Source organism: Paramisgurnus dabryanus, chromosome 22, assembly GCF_030506205.2.
Source record: "Paramisgurnus dabryanus chromosome 22, PD_genome_1.1, whole genome shotgun sequence".
In the NCBI taxonomy this organism is placed as follows: domain Eukaryota; kingdom Metazoa; phylum Chordata; class Actinopteri; order Cypriniformes; family Cobitidae; genus Paramisgurnus; species Paramisgurnus dabryanus.
This window is the reverse complement of record NC_133358.1, coordinates 13231164-13254775: the sequence shown is the minus strand read 5'-3', so window position 1 is coordinate 13254775 and position 23612 is coordinate 13231164. Positions and strand designations below refer to the sequence as shown.

The 23612-nt window shown below is 36.0% G+C and overlaps 1 protein-coding gene across 1 annotated transcript in view; it reads left to right on the top strand.

The window, feature by feature from the left end:
* The window catches only part of LOC135785266 (uncharacterized), a 127272-nt gene that overhangs the window by 76350 nt on the left and 27310 nt on the right, over window positions 1-23612 (top strand). Inside the window, exons 5-15 of the mRNA XM_073813123.1 lie at window positions 12650-12872; window positions 15586-15759; window positions 16064-16141; window positions 16353-16364; window positions 16450-16521; window positions 20349-20402; window positions 20569-20622; window positions 20716-20769; window positions 21024-21077; window positions 21475-21528; window positions 22770-22823. Of these exons, the coding sequence (XP_073669224.1) occupies window positions 12650-12872; window positions 15586-15759; window positions 16064-16141; window positions 16353-16364; window positions 16450-16521; window positions 20349-20402; window positions 20569-20622; window positions 20716-20769; window positions 21024-21077; window positions 21475-21528; window positions 22770-22823 (883 nt within the window). The remainder of the gene's footprint in view (window positions 1-12649; window positions 12873-15585; window positions 15760-16063; window positions 16142-16352; window positions 16365-16449; window positions 16522-20348; window positions 20403-20568; window positions 20623-20715; window positions 20770-21023; window positions 21078-21474; window positions 21529-22769; window positions 22824-23612) is intronic.

Below are 23612 nucleotides of genomic sequence, written 5' to 3'. Positions count from 1 at the left end.
ACAGAATTAATAATATTTTGCATAATAAACAGATTTAAATACAAGTAACAGAATAATGGACGCTTCTTTGATTTTGAGGTTGCATGCAAATCCATTTGGCTCAAAAAACCGAGGGGGCACGTGCCCTCAGTTTCAATGGGCATGATGCCTCTGCGCATTTGGATTGCTTAATACAATAAAACTTCATACCACATTTTGGCAGCATTGTAAGGACAGTATGAGGGCAATAAGTTATGAAGTGAGCAAACCTTCAGTTACAAAGGGTGGAGAGCGTTGATCTGTAATTTAACACACAGCAATGTATTTTGGTTCATGATGTTGTATATTTTAGAAAAAACTGAAGCCTACATTTTTCATCAATTCAATGTGACGTGCCTGTTACTATGCAGAGCATGAATGCTGTCCTTCTTGCATGTTTCAAATCCATACAATTGGTGCTGAATGCTGCTATATATTTAGATGTTTCATTTTCACAGTAAATTTGCACTGAGAACATTTTGTTTATCTTCATGCCAGTGTAACGCTAGAGTATTTTTAGATGATCTAAAAGCTGAACATATTTATTGCAAGCGGAGGTGTCAGCATCATACTCGTGTGTTCAAGCTCCTGTGTTTTTGTTCCTGGTTTAAGCAGTTCAGGTTGAATGAGCAAGTTTAAGGAGCTGCTAACTATCTGTGTAATTGGAACGGTTGCCTTTTTTAAATGGCCCTGTGAGAATTTTCCATCCGGATGTTGTCCTTAGAGTTCATACATGTGCGGTAATCTCTAGAGTAAGTAAGTCTGTGGTTAAACAGTCTGTTTACTGCTAACAAAAAAATGGCCGTGGCTAAGGGCCATGCTCACCAGATGGGAAAAAGCCACTAATCTGGCTCAGCTTGGTCACATACTGTAGAAAACAAATAATCAAAGTAGCCATATAGAGTGTGCCATTTTTTATTTGTATTGTATAAATAAATTCACACACTTTATGAATAAAGAGTTCAGATGCAAAACCCTCTAAGTGCATCATATCAGGCTCTTATGTTTATGTGCAGTATTCTCACTTCAATGGCAATTAAAAGGTTATTAGTCAGTAGTTAAAATGACATATTTTACAAATGTCACTTTAGTCATTTCATTGTTCTTTCGCTGCAACACCATCCAAGTGCATGCAATAAAAACATGGTAAACAGTTGCAAAATGACTAAAAAGTGCAACTAGAAACACTAGAAATGATAAATGTTTGAATTCAAAATGTAAAAATGAAGCAACTAAACCCAAATTAGGGGGCGCTGTTAAGCATGTGGCTGTCACATTTTGGTTGTATTCAGGTCCAAGTACTCACAAGGGACCCAACACTTTGAGTACTTTGCTGAAAAATCAATGTATTTTGCCAACAATCCGATATTTCTGAATGGCCTGCACTGAAAAAATGATTCATTGAATTTACTCAATGTTTTAAGGTAAGTGGTTGCAATCAATTTATTTAAGCTACATTTAAACAAAAAAGATTAGTAAAGTAAAATAAAATAAACTACTTTTGTTTAAATGTAGCTTAAATAAATTGATTGCAACCACTTAAAAAAATTTGAGTAAATTAAAGGAATAATTTTTTTCAGTGTGAGGTGGGATTAAGCGGATTTCAAGCTAAAGTATTTGATGAATGTATAATACATGCCAAATGCATTCGGTTAATATCAAAATCTCATTTTTGATGGAAGTAACATTTAGTAGCTTTTGCATCTGAGCTCCTCATGTGTGTCAGGGACAAAATTGGTTTGTCAACATTATAAAATTAGAAATTTAAAAAACATGTTTATAAACATGCATCAGGTTTTTTAAAATGTACATTGTATTTATGTTGATTTTATTTAATTAAAAATAACATTTGCCCCATTTTTTATGAAGGTTAAGACTGAATACAGTACCAGGAAGTGTGAAATTATCTAACTGACAAAGAATGAGAAATATTAAATATTTTATCTAACTAGATGGCATGTAAACATACTCATGGAAATAAATAATTCATTTTAAAATATCACACATAAGGAAACTTTATTAGAGTTATATATATTACATCTATATACACATATGTCTTGTATTGTTTTAACAGTGGTCCATACTACTGAAGACATTCAAAATTTCAATATCAAGTGAAATATTTATTTGTCGAGGTAAAGCAGTCATATAAACAGATGTACATCTCTTTGTCTTTCTTTTGGGTACTTCTTAGGCTGCCACCTAAATTGCCTAATATTTCTCTTTAATTGTTTGTTCGCTGCAAAACCCTCTAAGTGCATGCAATAAAAACATGGTAAACAGTTGGAAAATGACTAAAAGGTGCAACTAGAAACATAAGAAAAGATAAAAGTCTGATTTAAAAATGTAAAAATAAAGAAACTGAACCCAAATTAGGGGGCGCTGTGAAGCGTGAGGCTGCCACATTTGGGTTGTATTGCCACCAAATTGCCTAATACTGCAATAATACATTAGTATGTTAAAAGAAAGCCATAGCTAAAATATCCCAAATACAGAGTTTGTATCTTAACTTTTGAAATCATTTTAGCATATGGCTCGTGTCAAACACATGATTTAACACTTTTATTAAATCATTCTTTGTGAAAACTGCCTTTTCCTTAAACAGCATGCAGGTTTTTGCTATACCACAGCACATCTGGTAAAGGCAAACACCAAGACTTCCCCATCTGTGCCACAATCACAAGCTCTTAACTGATGAAAATGATGACTAATCAATGGCCGCAGGAGAGACAACAGTGTCTTAAACTTGTTACTTATCAAATCAGTTAGCCATTGCTTCTGGTGATGTAGTTTTTACCTCACCAATGGATTTTGGTTGAAGTTAGATTTATTTCGAAACTAAATGTGAATCTTGAGTAAATAAATAGAACGTAGATTGTAAGAAAATGTATTCCTGAAATATTTTTGTTTATTTTGGATCTGAATTCTGACACCAAGTAGGAGTTAAAGCATGAAATAGATAAAATGGATTTAGTAACCTACAAAATTTATTTTGAATGTGAATCTAGTAAATAAACAAAAATCTCTCTTGAATAGTTTTTTGATAGAATTGATGGGCAGAACATTCAAACAATGTAAGAGTGCCCAAGGTACCTCAGCCGGTTTCAGTGATTGACAGTTTAATGTGGTACAACACTCAGTTTTGGGATCTGGGCTTCTGGTGGTTTTCTCTTCAATATAAACTTCCTGTAAAGTTTCAGAACAAAAGCACTTTGCTTTCTTTTTGCAGAGTTAGCAATAAACATTCCTCGCATACTCATGAAGTTTCTTCAAATGGCCCATGTTCTTCTTGTCAGGTGGCACGTTGTGTCGACACGGTTTTTGCAGTCAAAGCGGTTGCCATGCGCTGACAAATATCGTCACAACAGTCCAACACAGATTCCACAGATGTGTTCTGTTTGCCATTCACAAAGCCATGGCCTTGGTCAGGCTTGTTTTACCTCAAAATATTTATGTTAAAGCCCAATTTATAGTTGTTCGTAAACTCCATCGTTTACTTCCATCATTGCTGGTTTTCTTAAATCATACCCCATGATGTTGCTGTTTCTTTTACGTTTGTGGGTTAACTTGCCAAGCTGCCATCGCATATATTGCTACCGCATATTTTCATGTAGTGCAACGACAGGTGCATGTAGCTTTTGCAGCCTTGACTTAACATTGTAAAAGGCCGTTCACATTATAACGATAACTATAACTGTGAAAAATATAGTTTTGAAATATAAATCGTTTTATATTAAAAGTTTTTAGTTATCATAGTTCACACCATGACTATAATGAAAAAGATACAACGAACGGTATCGTTGGGATCACTTTCTGAGTGATTTTTCCCCTACCTAATGATAAACCATTAACAGCCAACCAAATCTGTTTGAACTTCAAGTGCACGCACACTTGAAACGACAATGGACAAGCATATTTATATATTCAGTGAAATGTAAACAATTGCAAAAGTTTTTATTACAAGGAATATCCAAAATTAGTTAATGCCATTAAAGGCAAGTGATTTGCGCAAGTGAATTAGCATAAATTTATCGTTACCGTCCGGTGACAAAATGTAAACAACTCACACAGAACAAAATGGCTTTTTCACGAAAAAGTCAGTATTTTGCAGTGTCCCAGTATATCCGAGTCAAGACCAAGCCCAGAGACCAAGTGTCATGTCTACCCGTTCTCACCAAGATGCGTACAAATGACACGCAGTGTGATTATCGTGCAATAGATATGCCAAATTCCAATTTTGCGTGCATATGATACGCCAGTCCTTCACATTCACTTATATGGCGAATCGTTTCGTGACGTTTTATTTATTGTTTTCTCATTTGTTTTCTGTTTTTTAAACCATTTTCGCTTGGGTTTAGGGTTAAATTTCACATTTGTTTAAGCAGGTTATTTAATATACACACTGTAAAAAAAATCGGTAGAAATTGCAGCTGGGTTGCCGGTAATTTACCGTACATTTAAATTTATGTTATTTACTGGCAACATTTTGTTCAAAGTTAAATGAACATTTAACATTTACAAGTCTTTGTCTTTACAGAGTAAAACTAAAAAAACAGCATTAAGCAAAACATTCTGGGAAACAAAATCTGAGGCAAAACCCAGAAAAAGGTTGATAATGATTTCTGGTTCCCAGAATTCTTTGCATGAGACTGTTATTGTATAGTTTTATTCTGTAAAGATAAAAACTTGTTAATATTTAAAATTTATTTAACTTTGAACAAACTCTTGTCAGTAAATAACATAAATTTAAATCTACGGTAAATTACCGGCAACCCAGCTGCAATTACATTGTCTTTTCTACAGATTTTTTTTTTACAGTGCAGGTTTCTCTAAGTTTTTATCTATATTTAAGCCATGGTCGCTTGGAGTTGGGGTTAGAGTTAGGTTTTGGGTTAGGATGTCATTTTTATATTACAAAAAGTTGTTCTAACCCTAAACCCAAGCGAAAATGGTAAAAAAAACAGAAAACAAATGAGAAAACAATAAATAAAACGTCACAAAACGATTCGCCATAAAAGTGAATGTGAAGGACTGGCGTATCATATGCACGCAAAATCGGAATTTGGCGTATCTATTGCACGATAATCACACTGCGTGTCATTTGTACGCTTTTTGGTGAGAATGGGTCAAGACCTAAGCCACATGTAACTTTATCTTGACTGATGTTTTATGGGATATGTCAACGCTATCTCACGAGAATTCGTACATATTTTAAGAGTTTGCTAATTCGTATTAATTCTCACGACCACTTTAGTAATTTTTTGCACGATTTGCCTTGAACCCTGTGACGTTAGGTGCGGGGCTAGGGGTTTGGTTTCGTTGTTGTTGTTTTTTTCATGAGAATCGTACGTTTTTGCACGATTAACTTTGTATGAATTCATACGAATTAGCCAACTCGTAAAATACGTACGCATTCTCGTAAGATCAGGCTGGATATGTCAATGCGGTACACAGCCACATGTACTGCTGACGTCTGTTCTGTATGTATAGTACTGCACTGTAAAAAAAAAAAATCCGTAGAAATTACAGTGTTATTGCAGCTGGGTTGCCGGTAAGGGTGTGCAGAGTCAGTATTTGTATCTGTATTTGTATCTGTAACAATCTCAAAATTATTTGTATCTGTATTCAGATGGAACATGAAGTGGGCGGGTCTTAAACTGGAAGTTTGTCATATTACACGAAAATGGCATTTTAAATGCATTTTTGCTTTTTATTATAATTATAACTTAAATAACTAAATATTTATTAATAACAATAATACAAAATTTTAATCAAAAAGACAAATAACTTGATTCTCATTACTAATACGCATAGAAAGCAAACATCTCATTTTCAAAGCCTCATACAGCTTGTGCCTATGTGCTATGCATCATTGTATTGTAGCATTAAAATTACAAACTTGAGAGCACGTTGACAAAACTGTAGGCTACATCACCTTTAAACGTTTATTGTGCCTGTCAGCACAGTTCCATGAGACCCATTCTGTCTTAATAAGTGAGATTTTTTTCAGAATAAAATAAGTAGCCTACATTAATCCCTCGTCTATTGATTCAAATAATTAAAAATCTAAAATGATCGTTATTTGTAAGTTTTCTGAGAGTGAAATATAACCTAATACTACTCATACATCCACACGTCTGACATCTTGGTTTCGGTTTAAAAACATGCAGGAATTTGAAAATAAAATGCAGGACTTGCTTGATGTTTAAAGAGTTATTAAGGGAGATAAGTTCGGGAACTGATTTATGTAAAAAAGGTATTAAGATCGACAAACTCGCGCTGACTGACAGATCCGAAATGCAACGCAGACACGCAAGTGCGGCACTATATACACAAAATAGTTGAAAAACCTCTGTTTTGACAAGAATTTACGAAAGCATAATAAGCATTACAACAAACTTGCTGAGCTCATTATTATCTATGTCCATATAGCGTTTGAACGAACATAACGAATTGTTTAAAAAAACTTTCTCATTAATCTTCATCTAAATCAATAAATAATCAGATATTCGTTTAAAAACTTCAAATAACAGTATGCTCTGTTATTTAAAAATCAGTTTTGACTTAGTTCAAAACAAGCAACATTATTTTAAGCAATACATTTAATTCAAATGTTTTAGTTGTTATTTGCTTACGTTATTTTTATGTTAATTGCAATTCAAGTCATAGTAATCTAGAGTTAAAATTTTGCTTTTAAAATGTTATTTTAATATTTTAACTATTTACTTATTTATTTTATATCCACCTATAGATTGACAATAAAGCTTGCTTCGACTAGAAGTAATTAAAAGATCATCTACAGGAGTCACACGGAGACACAGAGTTATTAACGAATATTTTATTATTAGAGTGCAGCATTTTATCAAGCTTTTTTGGTCTTGTGTAATTAAATGAAACGAAAAAAAAATAAAAGGGTCATTTTTTACAGCTGGGTTTAAAGAAGTTTGATATTAACAGCGTTTTTAAGATTTTAAACTAATTCCAAAACAACTCGCGTTTCTAAATAAGGGTTGCGCCGAAAATGTCATTCATGTCATTTTATAGATTGCACTCAATCACTTCACATTCACATTACTCGTGCTCGTGTTATTCGGATGAATTCATTATTCGTTTTGAAGGTATTATCCGTGCCCTTCCGAATAAGGTATTCGGCTTCGGGCACATCCCTAGTTGCCGGTAACTTACCGTAGATTTAAATTTATGATATTTACTGGCAAGAGTTTGTTCAAAGTTAAATAATTTTTTTATATTAACAAGTCTTTATCTTTACAGAATAAAACTATACAATAACAGCCTCATGCAAAGCATTCTGGGAACCAGAAATCATCATCAACTTTTTTCTGTTTTTTGCTTCAGATTTTGTTTCCCAGAATGTTTTGCTTAATGCTGTTACTTTAGTTTTACTATGTAAAGACAAAGACTTTTAAATGTTTAATGTTCATTTAACTTTGAACAAAATGTTGCCAGTAAATAACATAAATTTAAATCTACGGTAAGTTACCGGCAACCAAGCTGCAATAACACTGTAATTTCTATGGATTTTTTTTTACAGTGTATATATATACTGTACTGTATGCATACATACAGTAATTACGATTTAATTTTATTTAGGTTTAAGAGAGCCTGCTATCAAGAGCCTTGTTATTAATCAAGTGCAAGAGGAAATCACACTAAACACCTGACACTTTAGCTTTCATTTTATTCTGTATTTTTTCAAATTTCATGTATTTTCTATTTGTATTCTAATAAAGAGACTGATAAATAATTATATATGGTCAACTAGATAGAAAAGTTCGTCGGAACAAACTTTATGTTGGCTTGAGAAAGCCTAGTCTGAGAGTAGAGTTTGACAACTTAGCATGAAGCTATCATGATTTAAGATAAAGCTAGCATGATTTAACATGAAGCGAACATGATTTAGCATGAAGCTAGCATGATTTAGCATGAAGCTAGCATGAAGCTAGCATAATTTAACATGAGGCTAGCATGATGATAGCATGATTAACATAAAGCTAGCATGATGCTAGCATGATTAGCATGAAGCTAGTATGATGCTAGCATGATTAGCATGATGCTAGCATGATTAGCATGAAGCTAGCATGATGCTAGCATGATTAGCATGATTAGCATGATGCTAACATGATTAGCATGAAGCTAGCATGATTAGCATGAAGCTAGCATGATTAGCATGAAGCTAGCATGATGTTAACATGATTAGCATGAAGCTAGTATGATTAGCATGAAGCTAGCATGATGCTAGCATGATTAGCATGAAGCTAGCATGAAGTTAGCATGATTAGTATGAAGCTAGCATGATGCTAGCATGATTAGCATGAAGCTAGCATGATGCTAGCATGATTAGCATTAAGCTAGCATGATGCTAGCATGATTAGCATGAAGTTAGCATGATGCTAGCATGATTAGCATGAAGCTAGCATGATGCTAGCATGATTAGCATGAAGCTAGCATGATTCTTGCATGATTAGCATGAAGCTACCATGATGTTAGCATGATTAGCATGAAGCTAGCATGATGCTAGTATGATTAGCATGAAACTAGCATGAGGCTAGCATGATTAGCATGAAGAAAACATGAGGTTAGCATGATTAGCATAAAGCTAGCATGATTTAACGTGAAGCTAGCATGATTAGCATGATGCTAGCATGATTAGCATGAAGCTAGCACTATTTAGCGTGAAGCTAACAAGATTTAACATGAAGCTAGCATGATTTAGCATGAAGTTAGCAAGCTATATTATGAAATTAGCATAAAGCTAGCATGAAACTAGCATGAAGCTAGTATGACTTAGCATGGAGCTAGCATGAAGCTAACATGACCCGAAGACCCAACCCCCATGTCTCTATGATGTTCAGATCCAAAGATATAAGGCTTTGTTTATTATGTTGCTAGGGTGCTCATATTTGGTTGCTAGGGGCGTGGCTTAACACCTCAATAAGAATCCTATTAAGACTGATTGGATGCCTGAGTAAAATGAGCCCACCCCTATGTCTCTATGACACTCTGGTGCAAAGATATCCATCTGGGCTTTTTATAATGGTAGTCTATGGGAGATGTTGCTAGGGTACCCAAAATTGTTGCTAGGGGCGTGGCTAAATAGCTTTGGGGCGATCCTAAGAGACTGATTGGATGACTGAGTAAAATGAGCCCACCCCCATGTCTCTACGACACTCTAAAGTAAAGATATTCCATCTGGGACGCTTTTATTCCCTTATATGGGCATGTTTCCTGCCCCATTATAAGTCAATGGGAAATTTTGGGGGCCTCTTACACCCCAGGGGTATAGCTTACACCCCATTGTGATGTATGTTCTTACAGAGCCTGTCAGCCACCTTAAATGTGGTAAGCCACAAGTTTCTACAAGTTTCTCACTCACAGCTATGACCCGTCAAAGTTTGTCTCAATGTTAAGTCAATGGAAATTTTGGGGTGTTCGAGCCCCCCGTTTAGGAATTCGGAAGGTCCCATCAGTTAGAAAAGATATAGCACACTAAGTCAGACCAGTCTGAAGGTCTGTGGAAAATTTGGTGCATGTAGCTTGAAAGCTCTAGGACGAGTTAGTGTCAGAAATTTTGGGAGGAGAAGAAAGAATAATAATAATAAGTTTAAAAGCAATAACAGTATGTTGGCTTTTTCAAGCCAACATAATAATAAGTTTAAGTGCAACAACAGTATGTTGGCTTTCTCAAGCCAACATAATAAACCATTGCAAAAACAAAATCTAATGGTGGCATAAGACTTTTATACAGCACAATACATACTGTACACAACAGACCTGTGGCTGTGTACTGCATTGACATATCTCAGAAAACGCCTACTCGTAAACGGCAGCATGCCATGTTTATTTCCATGTTGTGTTCTTTGGCTTTTTGCTTACGCTGTTATTTTGTTTGGCTGCAGCTTGTGGTTCAGCTGAGCAGCTTTTTACGCTAAATTCGACATCACCGAAGCGAGAAAATAAGACCACATGTCGTACGGTACTGTGCAAAACGGTCCTCTGACCGAGGAGACTTTTACAAGGTTGAATAAAAGAGGCAATAGTCGTAGTCTGTGAACTTAAAGAGAGTTTGTTGCTCTGCCAATGAAATGCTAGCACAATATCTAGACACATGTAAAGTTTTATTTATGCAATTTAAATGCATATTATTTAGACCACTTCTGGTTGACATAAATGTTAACAACCATCGGGGAATGTAAAAGTTGTAAGTTAAATATAAGTGAGCCTAAGATGATGCTAGCGTGTTATGGTTGTTGGCTGGGCACTGATATGCAGTTGTTAGTTTTTTTCTAACTTTATAAGGTTCCATACTCCAGTTATTTACAGTTATATTGCATTTAATGGTTTTGTATCAAGTCTATAACAATGACCAATTGTAAGGCCTACCTTTGTGATTATTTGATGATAGATATCTACAAAAATCATCAGTTTTTGTTGGTTGGACACTGTTATCCAGTTTGTACCACAGTAGGTTTAATTTGAGAATATGGGTCAAGAGCCTCACTTGTGGTTATTTACTCATGCAATACTTAGCAGTGGTTATTTTACATTATACTAGATGTTCAATCCCAGATGTAATTACTTGATTTTGTTTCGGAGGAGCCAACTTAACACCCTGTGTACAAATGTCTGTACTGATCTGATTAGCTTAAGTGATTGTATAACATTACAGCTATAATCAAATGAAAACGCCATCTTTCAGTAATCATGTAAGCAAACTGATTCTCAGCCATTTAAAATAATTACAAACTGAAATGAGGCTATGCATCCAAAACAAACATATCTTATTTTTTTTTGTTTTTTCAGGGCTCTAAAGACTGACACTTCGAGGAAAGGACTAAAACCTAAGTTTAAAATGTTGTGGATTTTGAGGCCTTTTACAGCACTGCTCTTTCTCGCCTATTCACAAGCGGGAGAGGATGATGATATTCGAGCTGGTATGGGCTATTTCTTGTATGTTTCTTGTGTTCGATTACAGGAGTTTCTTTGATGCACCATTTGACACTTTGATCTGGTGTTAAAGGGATAGTTCACCCAAAAATAAAAATTCTGTCATCACTTACCCTCAGGTTGTTACAAAAATGTATAAACTTCTTTGATCTGCTGAACGCTAAGGAAGATATTTTGAGGAATGTTTGTAACCCAAACAGTCTTTGAGCACCATTGACTTGCATAGTATTTTTTTCTTACTATAGAAGTCAATAGTGCTCCTGTTTTCTGCTTGCTTACAAATAATTTAACAGAACAAAGACATTTATACAGGTTTGTAACAACTTGATTTTTGGGTGAACTATGCCATGAAGCAAAAGCTGTGCGAGGGTAAGATCTGCATGCGTGCGACCGGCCCCATAAACATTAACCACATTAAAGCCAGCGTTTGGCGAGCAAGAGCATTAAAGAACAGGGAATCCACCAAACTACCGCACTCCATTCATGCCCCGTGACAAGAAAAGCCACAGAGCTCGTGGGGCAAACCAGCGGCATGAGACCATGGCAGGGAGGAATAGTGGGGATGGTTAGCAGGAAACAGATTTGATATGACTACTGCCAACCACAATACTTTTGGAAGTGTTAATATGTCAGGAGAAGCAGGAATGTGGTTTCATCATATAAGGAAAAAATCACAGATGAGATCTCTTTATTATCTTGATTATTTCTCTTGGATGACAATGAGATTAAATTTGGAGCAAATAGAAAGTTTTGCTAGACCGTGACAATGCGTGTGCATCCGATGAAACCGAGGTTACACTTAAAAAAAATGCTGGGTTATTTTCAACCCAGCATTAGGTCAAAAAAGGATGAGCCTAGCCGTTGGGATAAATTAACCCAGAAAATATTTATATTTGACCCAACAATGGGTTATAACAACTCAGCATTTTGGGTTGAAACAACCCATAATAGGTTAAATTACTATCCAAGGGTTTGGGCTCGTCCCTTTTGACCCATAACCCAGCATTTTTATTGATAAAGAAATAACAGATTGAAATAACACGAATAATGGAAATATTTTCATTGACGGAGTCCTTTAATATAAATCATATTCGGCACCACGGGGGGATTTTTGCTTTGAGATATGCTTTTAATCATTCTTTATAAAAGTTGGCATGGTTATCATAAAGCACCGTCACATAACATATTGATTCAATTAGATGTGAGGCAAGATTTAGAAAATGAATGAGACACCGTTTCTGTGTGGTACCACGATCATCTTGATAATTGACGTTGTCTCCTGACCCAGAATCTGTATGTCCCACACGTATTTCTGTGGCTTCCCGGGATGAGAAAGGCTTTGAGCTGATGTTGGGAATGAAGATCCATAAGAAGGCTAAGAAGATACAGGGCTCATTAGTGTCCGAGACAGCCTATCTGCTTGACGAAAACATTGATGTTACCGAAAACACAAGGTCGGTTTTAAAATGAATGCTAATTTGTTCATCCGAATGATTTTTAAGGCAGACCAATTTAATATGTAATTACTTGCCATTTGGCAGTAAGAAGAAAATCGTCACTCATTGAAATGTGTATAAAGATTTCTCTATAAATCCCAATAGAGCTAAATTTATAATACAATACGTGTAATAATCCAACTAATGGGGGTTTGCAAATTGTTTTAAAGGGACATCTTTCCAGAAGGCCTTCCACCATCCTATGTGTTTGTGGCAACTTTGAGGTTGAGAGGACCCTCAAACACAGAAAAGTTTGATGTGTGGAGGGTGCTGTCTAAAGATGGACAAGTTCAAGCTGCTGTCACACTAAGTGGAAATGAAAAATCTGTCAGCTTCACAACCACCAACACGCTTAATGGCCAACAGATCATTACTTTTGATAGAGGCATTGAGGTTTGTAAAACTTTCACAGTACACTACCGTAACAAGGCTCCTTACAGAGACCAGAGTGTGTGGAGGACTGAATGTAAAAATTAGCTCATTACTTCTGTCTATATTTGTGATAAAAAGAGTTTTTTCATCTTTTGATGTTGCAGCAATGGTCATCTTTATCACTTTCATGTTTTCTTACTTTCATAATGCCAAAAAAGTGTGTTGTTGTGGGTTGTTTCTCGCATAATTAAGTCTCACTAAAGTTTATACATAGATATGTAGACTAGATGTCGCCTTGGCTATGGCAGTTCATTGGACCGAATGCGTCAAATAGAGCCGCCATCTTGAAACAGGGGAACCCCGCATCAGCGCCATTGTAGGCAATGGTGTAACGGAAATAAAATCACCATAAATCGTCATGAATGCGATTTTCTTGGTTTTCTTTTGGTTTTCAACAGTCAGACATGTATTTAGCATTGAGTCCAGAAAAAAATGAAAGTTTTTTTATATTATGAAAATCTACTTTTTCTAACTATAATGCATAGTGCTAGTAGGCCTAACATCCATACACAGCACAAAAGTCCAGCATTGTCCACGAATTCGTAGTACAGGCAGAGATAACAGATTTACCTAGCTACTTCCTATGACAAGACCTCTGTTCCAAGATGGCTGCGGTTTTGATGCATGGTTAGAACCCCAAGGCGACATCTAGTGTATATATCTATGAAGTTTATTGAGGGACATCCAAAACTTAAAGGGATAGTTCACCCAAAAATGAAAATATTGTAATCCTCTCCTCACACTCAAGTTGTTCCAAACCTGTACACATTTCTTTGTTCTGCTGAACAGATTATTTGTAATCAAGCAGAAAGCAGAAGCACTATTGACTTCCATTTAAGGAAACAATACTATGAAAGTCAAATTGTTCAAAATATCTTCCTTTGTGTTTAGCAGAAGAATGAATATTATACAGGTTTGTAACAACTTAACTCTTTCACCGCCAGAGTTTAAAAAAAAGTTGCCAGCCAGCACCAGCATTTTTCATGATTTTCACCAAAGTTTAATGCCTTCCAGAAAATGTTCTTCTTTAAATATATAAACATACAATATCCAAATGAAAGAACAGACCCTCTGCTTTCAAACAAACAAACAAAAAAAAAAAACGTTTCATCCTACCTTCAGTGGTTCTTTTGTATTATCAGCTTTTGAATATGGGTAGGTTTCTGCAAAAACACCACATTTTGAGAAAAAAGCAGAGATAATTTAATTTTTGTGACGGACTTTTCATAGAGATCCTATTCAGAGTGATCTTTAAAACAGACACGGACATGCAGCAGCTTGCCATAGGGCAATACTTCCGGGTTTAAAAAGTTGCGAAATCTCGTCATTGGCGGGGAAGCGTTTTCTCTTAATTGACGAGATATCTCGTCAATGGCGGTGAAAGAGTTAAGGGTGAGTAAACAATCAAAAGTTGCCAGCCAGCATCAGCATTTTTTCATGATTTTCAAAAAAAGTTTAACGCCTTTCAGAAAATGTTCTTTTTTAAATATATAAACATACAATGTATCTAATGAAAGAACTAAGGAGCCCCTAAGGGGACATGGAGGAAAAATTAAATAAGGTTTAGTTTCGCATGTGCAGGTGAAACTATCGCGTTAAGTTTCACGTGCACACGCAACCAAACTTTAAAAAAAAATCTGCATATGAAGGTTTAGCGTGAGCACATGAAAGTTTCACATGAGCACATGAAACTAAACTTTAGATTTTTTAACTCCAATGTCACCTTAGGGGCTAGGTAAAGTACAGACTCTGCCCTTAAAAAAAACAAAGTTTCATCCTACCTTCATTATTACTCTTGTTGTAATCTCTTAAATATGGGTAGGTACACCCAATTTTGAGTAAAAAGCTGAGATAATTCAATTTTTGTGAAGGACTTTTATAGAGTAAGAACTCCGTGTGTGTTTTGAGGATCCCTCTGAATCTGATCTCTTTTACGTGAGGCGTTATTATTTACGGGTTGTATACGTTGAGGAAGATAATAACGGTATTGTTGGAAATACTCGCTTTTGCCAGGGAAGCGTTTTCTCTTAACTCTTTCCCCGCCGTTGACGAGTTATCTCGTCAATTAGGAGAAAACGCTTCCCTGCCAATGACGAGAATTTCCGGCTTTCCGCAATACCGCTATTATCCATCACGTGGCGCACGTCCTCAACTTTTACAACTCTGAAGTAACGCCTCACGTGAAAGAGAAAGAACTCTGTGTGTGTTTTAAAGATCGCCCTGCATCTGATCTCTATCAAAAGTCCTTCACAAAAATGGAATTATCTCAGCTTTTTGCTCAAAATTTTGTGTTTTTTGAAGAAACCTACCCATATTTGAGAGGTGATAAAAAGTACTATGAAAAGTACTAATGAAGGTAGGATGAAACTTTTTTTTTTAAAGCAGAGGGTCTGTTCTTTCATTTGATATATTGTATGTTTATATATATATATATATATATATATATATATATATATATATATATAAAGAAGAACATTTTCTGGAAGGTATTAAACTTTTGTGAAAATCATGAAAAATGATGCCGCTGGCTGGCAACTTTTTTAAAAATGCTGGCGGGGAAAGAGTTAATTGATAAGTTAACTCGTCAATGTCGAGGAAAAGAGTTAAGGTTCAACAACTCATTTATCATACTGTAGCACCATGTACTAAATTCTCATTATCTGAAATCTTACAGAAACTTTTTGATGAAAGCTGGCACCAGTTGAAGGTTCTGGTTAGACCCCAAAATGTCACCTTTTTCCTGGATGACCAGCAGATTCAGGGCAAAGCTCTGGAACCTGTTGTGCCCATCTACATCAATGGGGAGACTCAGATTTCCAAACGCTTTGAGTCTAATGCTACACTTTCTGTAAGTGGCATTGACCAGATCGCTAACTAACCACATAAGAATCGCTGTATGCCAAATTAATTACAGCATTAATAATCAAAATCATCTTGTATGGTTATTTTTACGATACCACACTGATCTATTGCATTCGTGTCTTGCTTTTCTTCCAAGATATCGCAAATTTCACATTCACAATATAATAGTGGGAATTTCACCTTCACAATATGCCAATTGAGTAATTCTATTGTTATGGCTTAGTTATCTTTGTGTTGCAATTTATGAGCTATGTTTAGATTTTTTTTCTTTATTTTTTAATTCCTTGCAGATAGAAATCCAGAAACTGAGACTTTATTGTGATCCACAGCAATGTGAGAGAGAGACAGCATGTGAGATCATCTGCATGGTAGGCGATCCAATCATTTCTTCACTATAATCAATGAAATCAATTAAGTAATAAATATATGTATAGTATGTCTATGAAGAAAATGAATGCGGAAAATATTCTCTTGAACCAAAGCTAAAAATGCATGTATTGCATATAAAACTTTTGTATCTAAAAATGTTTGTTTTTGGAGTCTAAATGTTTCTCTCCTATCCCTTTTGCTGTTTTACAGGATGATGAAAGGGTGAGTTAGATTTTTAATATTATTGTCATGGATCAACAGTCATGTCAATAAGGTTCACATAACAGTAGTTTGTTTCCCTCTGCAGTGCCCTCCGAATTGTCAGCCCCCTAACGCATGTCCTGGGCCGATAGGACCACCTGGAATTCAAGGACCAAGGGTCAATCAAGTTCTCCATAACTAAAAATCTTGTTTAGTTGTAAACACAGCATCTATTAAGGAATAGTTCATCAAAGATAAAAATAGCCTATATTTTACTTACCCTCAAGCCATCCTAGGTGTATATGACTTCCCAGCATAGATATCTAATGGGTGTCCAAACACAGCATCTAGGCTAAAACAAGGCAACAATTTGAACCATATTGTCTAAGGATAGCCCCCCAAAAAATTAAATAAATAAATGTCATGTAACCACCAAATTCAAGATGATTTCATAGACAAACTAGATATACTCTATACCTCTATACAAAGAAAGTGACAAGATAAAAACCACTATTTTCTGTTACAAACTTTCACATAGCGGGCTTTATCTTACACCCGGCGCAATGCAGCGCAATTCGCGACTCAAGTGTCTTTTGCTAGTTTCCACCCTGCACAATTATAATTTTCACGTTTAGCGCCATGTTGTTTAAATAGCAAATGCATTTGCGGCCCCTTTTGTGCCCATAGGTGTTCTGGTCTGAAAACGAGGTGTGTTCAGGCGCATTGTTGGCGCGTTGCTATTTTGAGGCAACTAAAATAGACTACGCATATGTTTTTTGTTATTTAAAGAGCACATTAGTAATATGCGCCTATAAACGGGAGGACAACGCGGTTTCGATTATCACATACATGAATGCGCAGCAGCACAAAAACGCTTTTAAATATGAAAGATTAAAGGATTGAATGTAAAAGATTATTATTGAGTCTCTTGGACATAAATGAGGACTAATTATGAGACGTTAGAAGTTGTAAAGAGCTGCTTCACCTGTAGCCTGGTAAGTAAATAAATGCTTTGCTTTAAAAAAATGCATCTGTTTTTAAATTTCATTTTTTTTAAATGCTACCTCACGGATTTATTGTATATGATGCAGAGCCGGCGCCAGACCATAACTAACAGGGGGGCACTTGGCTTCCAACGGGGGGCACGCAATAGCAACAATAACTTGCAAAAACAAGACATTAAAACAACAAATACAGCAAGCACACACTCATACAACTGGTACAGACTGTCAGCTCATTTCCCGTATAAAGTGCAAAAGACCACAAACTATGCGCAAAACTATTGAACTTCGACCGCGGCGTGAGCGCAAGCTGAGCTCCGCTGCGCTCGCGCTCTCGACGCAACAACAAACCGCCCTCGCGCGGCGCAAGCCATTGAAATGAATGGGTTTCATAGCGCAGCGCACACCGCGTCCTAGCTTTAAAAAAGCCGCTTTACCATAATCACGTCGTAATGCTGTTAACGGTCTACAGCCACACTTCACATTTAAGCTTACGTAATTTAAAACAACGCTAACTTACCTTTGAAATAGCTGAAGACGGCGTGTAAGAACATTAAACTTCCTTAAAACAGTGTCCTGTAGATTTGTAAATTCCACCTCGACCTCTAATCTCTGAGTTTGAGCCAGTCTGTGTTTGCATGAAGATGAAGCAGGCGGTGCTGATTCGTTCTAAATGTTCTAATATCCATATTTTACACGATCCATAAAATGCCGCGAAAAAACACGTTGCTAGTATCAAGTCACAAATATGCTAAAGACGTAAGACGGGTGAGACGCGGCAATACATCCAATCAGAGAAACTGGTCTATTTTAATTAAAGAAAACATATATCAACTATATTTTCCTTGTTTGATTACATTACAAGTCATGAAACATTCAATGTTTAATTTGTTTTAATTATTATTGATATATATTAAAGTAATAAAAAACTTTTTTAGGGGGGGCACAACAACCTGTTCGGGGGGGCACTGCCCGCGAATGCCCCCCCTTGACGCCGGCCCTGATATGATGACTCTGTACCTGTGGATATGTTGAGATGAGAAACATTAAGTAATGCTTAAAAAAAACTTGTGACGCATTCCAAGTGCTGAAACGTGCGGAGAGACGTACATTTTTATCTCCTGTTTGTTACAAATAAAGTATTTTTACAGTAGAAACCTTTTCTTACATACTTCTAAATAATTTTTTGATGATATTGGATAGCCATACATTTAAAGCAATTAAAAGCCTGCTTTTTTACTTCCGTGACTAAAAGAAAACGGGTTTTAAAGGTTTTAATGAAAAATAACAATTTCAATACAAGTGAAAAACATCACAATTATTTAACATTAATCTTAAACTGGGGATCTTCTTCCTCCGCTTAATTTTTCAGTTTACAAAGTCCGTCATCTAAATAGGGATTAGACATAGCGCCAGTGCAACTGGCTTTTAAAAGGGATAAGAGCTGAGACTCGCATTGATTAATTGCATGTTACGCCCAAAATACTCCCATTACTCCTTAAAAAAAGGACCAACCCTTTTCGACCATGCGATCGACGCCCAAACCATTTTTCCCATCGTTAAATTAGCAAAAGTGGATTCGGACACGCCCATTTAGACGTTGCGTTGTGCGCTTTAGATAATGCGCTAAGATCGTTTAAATAGGGCCTCAAATCTTTAGGTTATAAAAACATAAAAAATTCAAATCCATAACTTGAAAATCCCGGACAAGCTTTTTTCACAATGCTATAAATCTATTGAATTAATACATAAATGTGCATTCATGTTATATTGATTTAGTTATAGACTAGTGGTATACACTGATTAAAAAAACATTAATGGCATTAATCAAAACACTTACTTTTTCATATTAAGGACACTGTCATTGCTGCTGTCATCCTTGGGATGTCGTCGCTGAACTTTTTTCGCAGCGATTAGCTGTAAAATGTTTTGGTCCTGCTCGATTTTCTGCGACCTTCAGTAAAATAATGGAAAGATTTTCATTAGATCCTCTGGGGTCAATGTGTTGGCATGAGAGAAGCTTGATGATATCGGAAGAACAAGAAACAGCAGGCATTTTTCCGTCTCTTGAGTGCCTCTCGCGTAAATTATTAGATGTTGATGGCTTACATTTCTTTCCCGTAACACCAAACCACCACAGGTTTATCAATGCCATTAATGTATTATTTTGTTTTTGTACAAGTACAAGATGAGGAAAACTAGGATTCCATACATAACGCGACGCCATTGTTTGTTTACAATGTGTGGAATGGTGCGCTGTGATTTGTTGAGCGGATTTATTGCATTCTGTAGAAAAGGAGGAGTGGCGTTTATTGCATTTTGGGGAAAAAAAGGAGAAAAGATGACAGAATAACACAGCGGATATTGTATTTTGCGTAAAATTAAGAATTTACTTTTAAATACTGACCTGATATAATACTGATTTTGACAGTAACTCATTTTTTTTTAAATGGCGTTTAGCGCGTTTTGGAACCAAACTCTTCAAATAATCCATCTGATGACTCTGGTGGGTTAATATGTATCTTTTGAAGTAAAACGGTACGTTTGTAAAGACAATTATTAATATTTTGAGTGTATTTAGCAATCAATATGAAAGATTTGATTGTAAACTCATAAAAATGTTGGCATGTCGACATCAAGTTGGGATGTAAGACACTCATTGGTTCTTTAATATAAGTCGTTTGTGTTTGGCTAAAAGAAGAAAGTCAGATCCACCAATGAAGGCTTGAGGTTGAGTAAAATTTGGGCTAATGTCTGGGGTGAACCATCCCTATCTCATGACAGTTTGAGCGTATTTTTCGAGGTGGCTAATACCTGCCTTTGCCCCTGTGATGTTGGGGTTAGGGATGGAGTTTCGTTATTATTTTTTATGATAATTGTACGTAATTAACTTCGTACGACATCGTACAAATTAGCCTACTTGTAAAATATGTAGGAATTATGGTGAGATCAGGCTAGGTGAACTGGACTGATTTACAATGAAAGTCTGATGGCTTCTCGACAGGGTCCCTATGGTGAGAAGGGAGAGGAAGGGCCTCCAGGTCAAGATGGTAGAACTGTGAGTAAACCCCATATATATCAGGATATTTCATGGCATTACATACAGCAGGAAAATTGAGTCTGTGAAGTTGGAAAACTTTGCATTGATGTACTTGCGTTTAGATTGTTTGAACCTTAGCTGATCTATGATTAGGTTCTGAAGTTTATACATCTTCTCAATAAAGGGGCTCCCTGGTGAAATAGGAGAGCCAGGAGAGCCGGGCAAACTTGGACAGAAGGTAATATGTTCTTACATTATAATGCTGTTTAACAATATTGTTGTATCTTTACATGAGCAAAGCTCTGTATGGTCTGCTTTCTTTTTATCACAGGGTGACAAGGGTCCACCAGGGCTACAGGGTGAACGCGGGCTGAAAGGTTTGAGAGTAAGTCTTGTATCAGGATAAATAAATTGACTCCCATTCTTACAAAGTGATTCTTTTTGTGAATGGAGCAGATGCTGTTTGCTCATTCTCAAATTTAGATAAAACATTTGTTTGGCAGAAAAAAAGCTTCTTGCCACACTGGTGGAGCTCAGTGTTTTCAGCATCCTACTGTAATTACTGCTTCCTGGATGTAATTCAATGAGCTTGTCTTTTCCAATATTGAAAGTCATATTCAGTCTATTTTATTTATCCAGGGTGAACGTGGAGGACAAGGGTTGCCAGGGAAACAAGGCCTGTCAGGACATAAGGTAAGACATCAAATAATTGGAGCCAATTTCCAATCCCTTTGCCAGGCCTGTGCACAGTACCAATTTTTGGCCTGAATGTGTCAATGGTTTCTTTTAAGCATGGTCACTGTACCAGATGTTGGTTGGACCTGCATAGAAAAAGATAACAGAAGAAAAATAGCAATTTATAAAAAGGCATGGATGTAAGAGATATTGAGAATTAGCAAGTGGAGGGACTCAAGGGTTCTGCCCCTGGTCCCAAGCAGTACCCTTTAAAAAAAACTAACACAGTATGTTCCATGATATGTTACATTTGATACCAATATGTACCTCTGACATACTAATATGAACTCTTGCAGTGCCTTATGACACAGTTTTCATGGTGATTAACAGCTCTTTAATTTGTGTGGTTTAATAGGGAGCGGACGGGAAGAAAGGTGGACAAGGATCTCCCGGGGGGCCTGGTCCAAAGGTAAGAGTAAACATTATGTGCCAAAATTGTGTGCCCTTGTTACCGCAGGCCAGACACGTGACTAGACTAGACTACAGGTTCTTTAATAGCTTTTCATAGATTCACTAAGTTACCTACATGAGAAAGGTGTCACTAGCTACGTTTACATGCAACCAATTAATCCGTTTGAAATCCTATTGATGGCTCAATCGTATTAAAAAGTCTTCATGTAAACACCTTAATCAATACGATTGAGGTCGAACGGATGCAAATTTGGATCGTTTTGAAAGGGGTGGCATAGTCTGATCTGTGATCCAATCAGCAGGAGAAAAGAATGCATGTTAACTCAATCGGATGCAAAAATACATTGTGCACATGCACAGAACAATTTTTCTCAAGTTCACATCTTATATTTACCTCATATTTACACATGATTCACGTCACACACATGCAATGGCAACACGCATTATTAAAATAAGGTTACTGGGGTCACGCGATGTACATTCTGCAGCGTTTATGTGTACTTTTAAAACATTAGGCAACATGAAGTAAAAAAATAGCATTGTGTCTTTCGAAAATTGTTTTTATCCAGAGATAAAGCATGAACTCAACGAGAGATGCTGTGCGCAGTGTGGGTTGCCAAATCATCTACTTTTTAACTGTTTCCACCAATAGTTTTTCTCTGCGGATTACAGATGAAAGGATTATGTTGATTAGTTATTGGTATTTGGGCTGTAAATAGTCATTGGGATGCTTTTGGGCTAGTTTTGAATGTCAATTGGGATGGTTTTGATACACAAATCTGGCAACCCTGGCTGTTCACTTGTGCAGACGTTTGATTCGAATTACATAGAATGTACATGTAAATGAACATTTTAATCAGATTGCAATGTTTAGGGTGCATGTTAACTATATTGTCGTAACCTACAATCGGATTAAATTCAGTCGGATTGTTAAAATTATGTGCATGTAAACATAGCAATTGAGAAGCTTCAATATTTCAACATGACCAGTGTATTTGTGACACAGTTGTGTTAATTTTGGAATGTTCAACAGAATTACTGCTACTATTTCCCATGACCCACTGTGTCTGGTGTCAAGTGGTGTGTATGCATGACCGAGGGTAGTACTAGTTAAATCCTAACCCTTCAATTAGCTCATTAGTCCAATTAAATAGCTCCTTAACTTCTTCCTCACATCAATGACATTTAAACTCCAAAAGAGTCTCCAATGGGACCTAAAATACTGTCATGTTTCTTCAGGGGGAATCTGGAATCCCCGGCAGTCAAGGACCACCTGGCTTCATGGGACCAAAGGTCAGTCTACTTTAAAAAGTATTTTAATTAGTTGTAATTCAGACAGTTACTTTGCAATTTAAGACCAACTCATGTTAGTTTTCTTATAAAGACACTATGCCTCTTGGTTCACAGCAGGGTTTTTCTGTGTTATAAACAGTACTGAAACTTACTTGAAACTTATTTCATTTCCTCAACTACTTACACTTTTCCATATCAATAAAATTGGGAATGCCTAAATAAAAAGAGTCATCTATCCACAAAATGTGGAATAAATTGATAAAAGTTGTCTTATTTTACAGAAGTTATACACTTAAAAAAAATTATGATGCAGTTTCCTCAAATATCTCTAAAGCTATAAATTTGTTTTTTTCAAATTGTGACCCTGGACGACAGAAACAGTCATAAGGGTCAATTGTTTAAAGTTGAATACATAAGCTTTCCATTGATGTATTTTGTTAGAATATAGGACAATATTTAGATACAACTGTTTGAAAATGTGAAATCTGAGGGTGCAAAAAACCAAAATATTGAGAAAATCGCCTTTAAAGTTCCCTAAATCAAAAACAGTAAACTGATATTCTATTGATTTACTGCAATATACAGAAACTATATATTAAAACCCTACATGAACAAAATTGTTTATGTATAAATAATAAAAAATGTTCCATTTTTTGTTAATTTAAGCGTACATAAAGCAGGATGCATTATTCAAATGAAATTGTTTAGTCAAATAAAAATGTCACATTCGCCGGCAGTCTGACCAAATGGCTCAAGCATTTTAGTGAAAGCTGTAAAATGCACCACAAC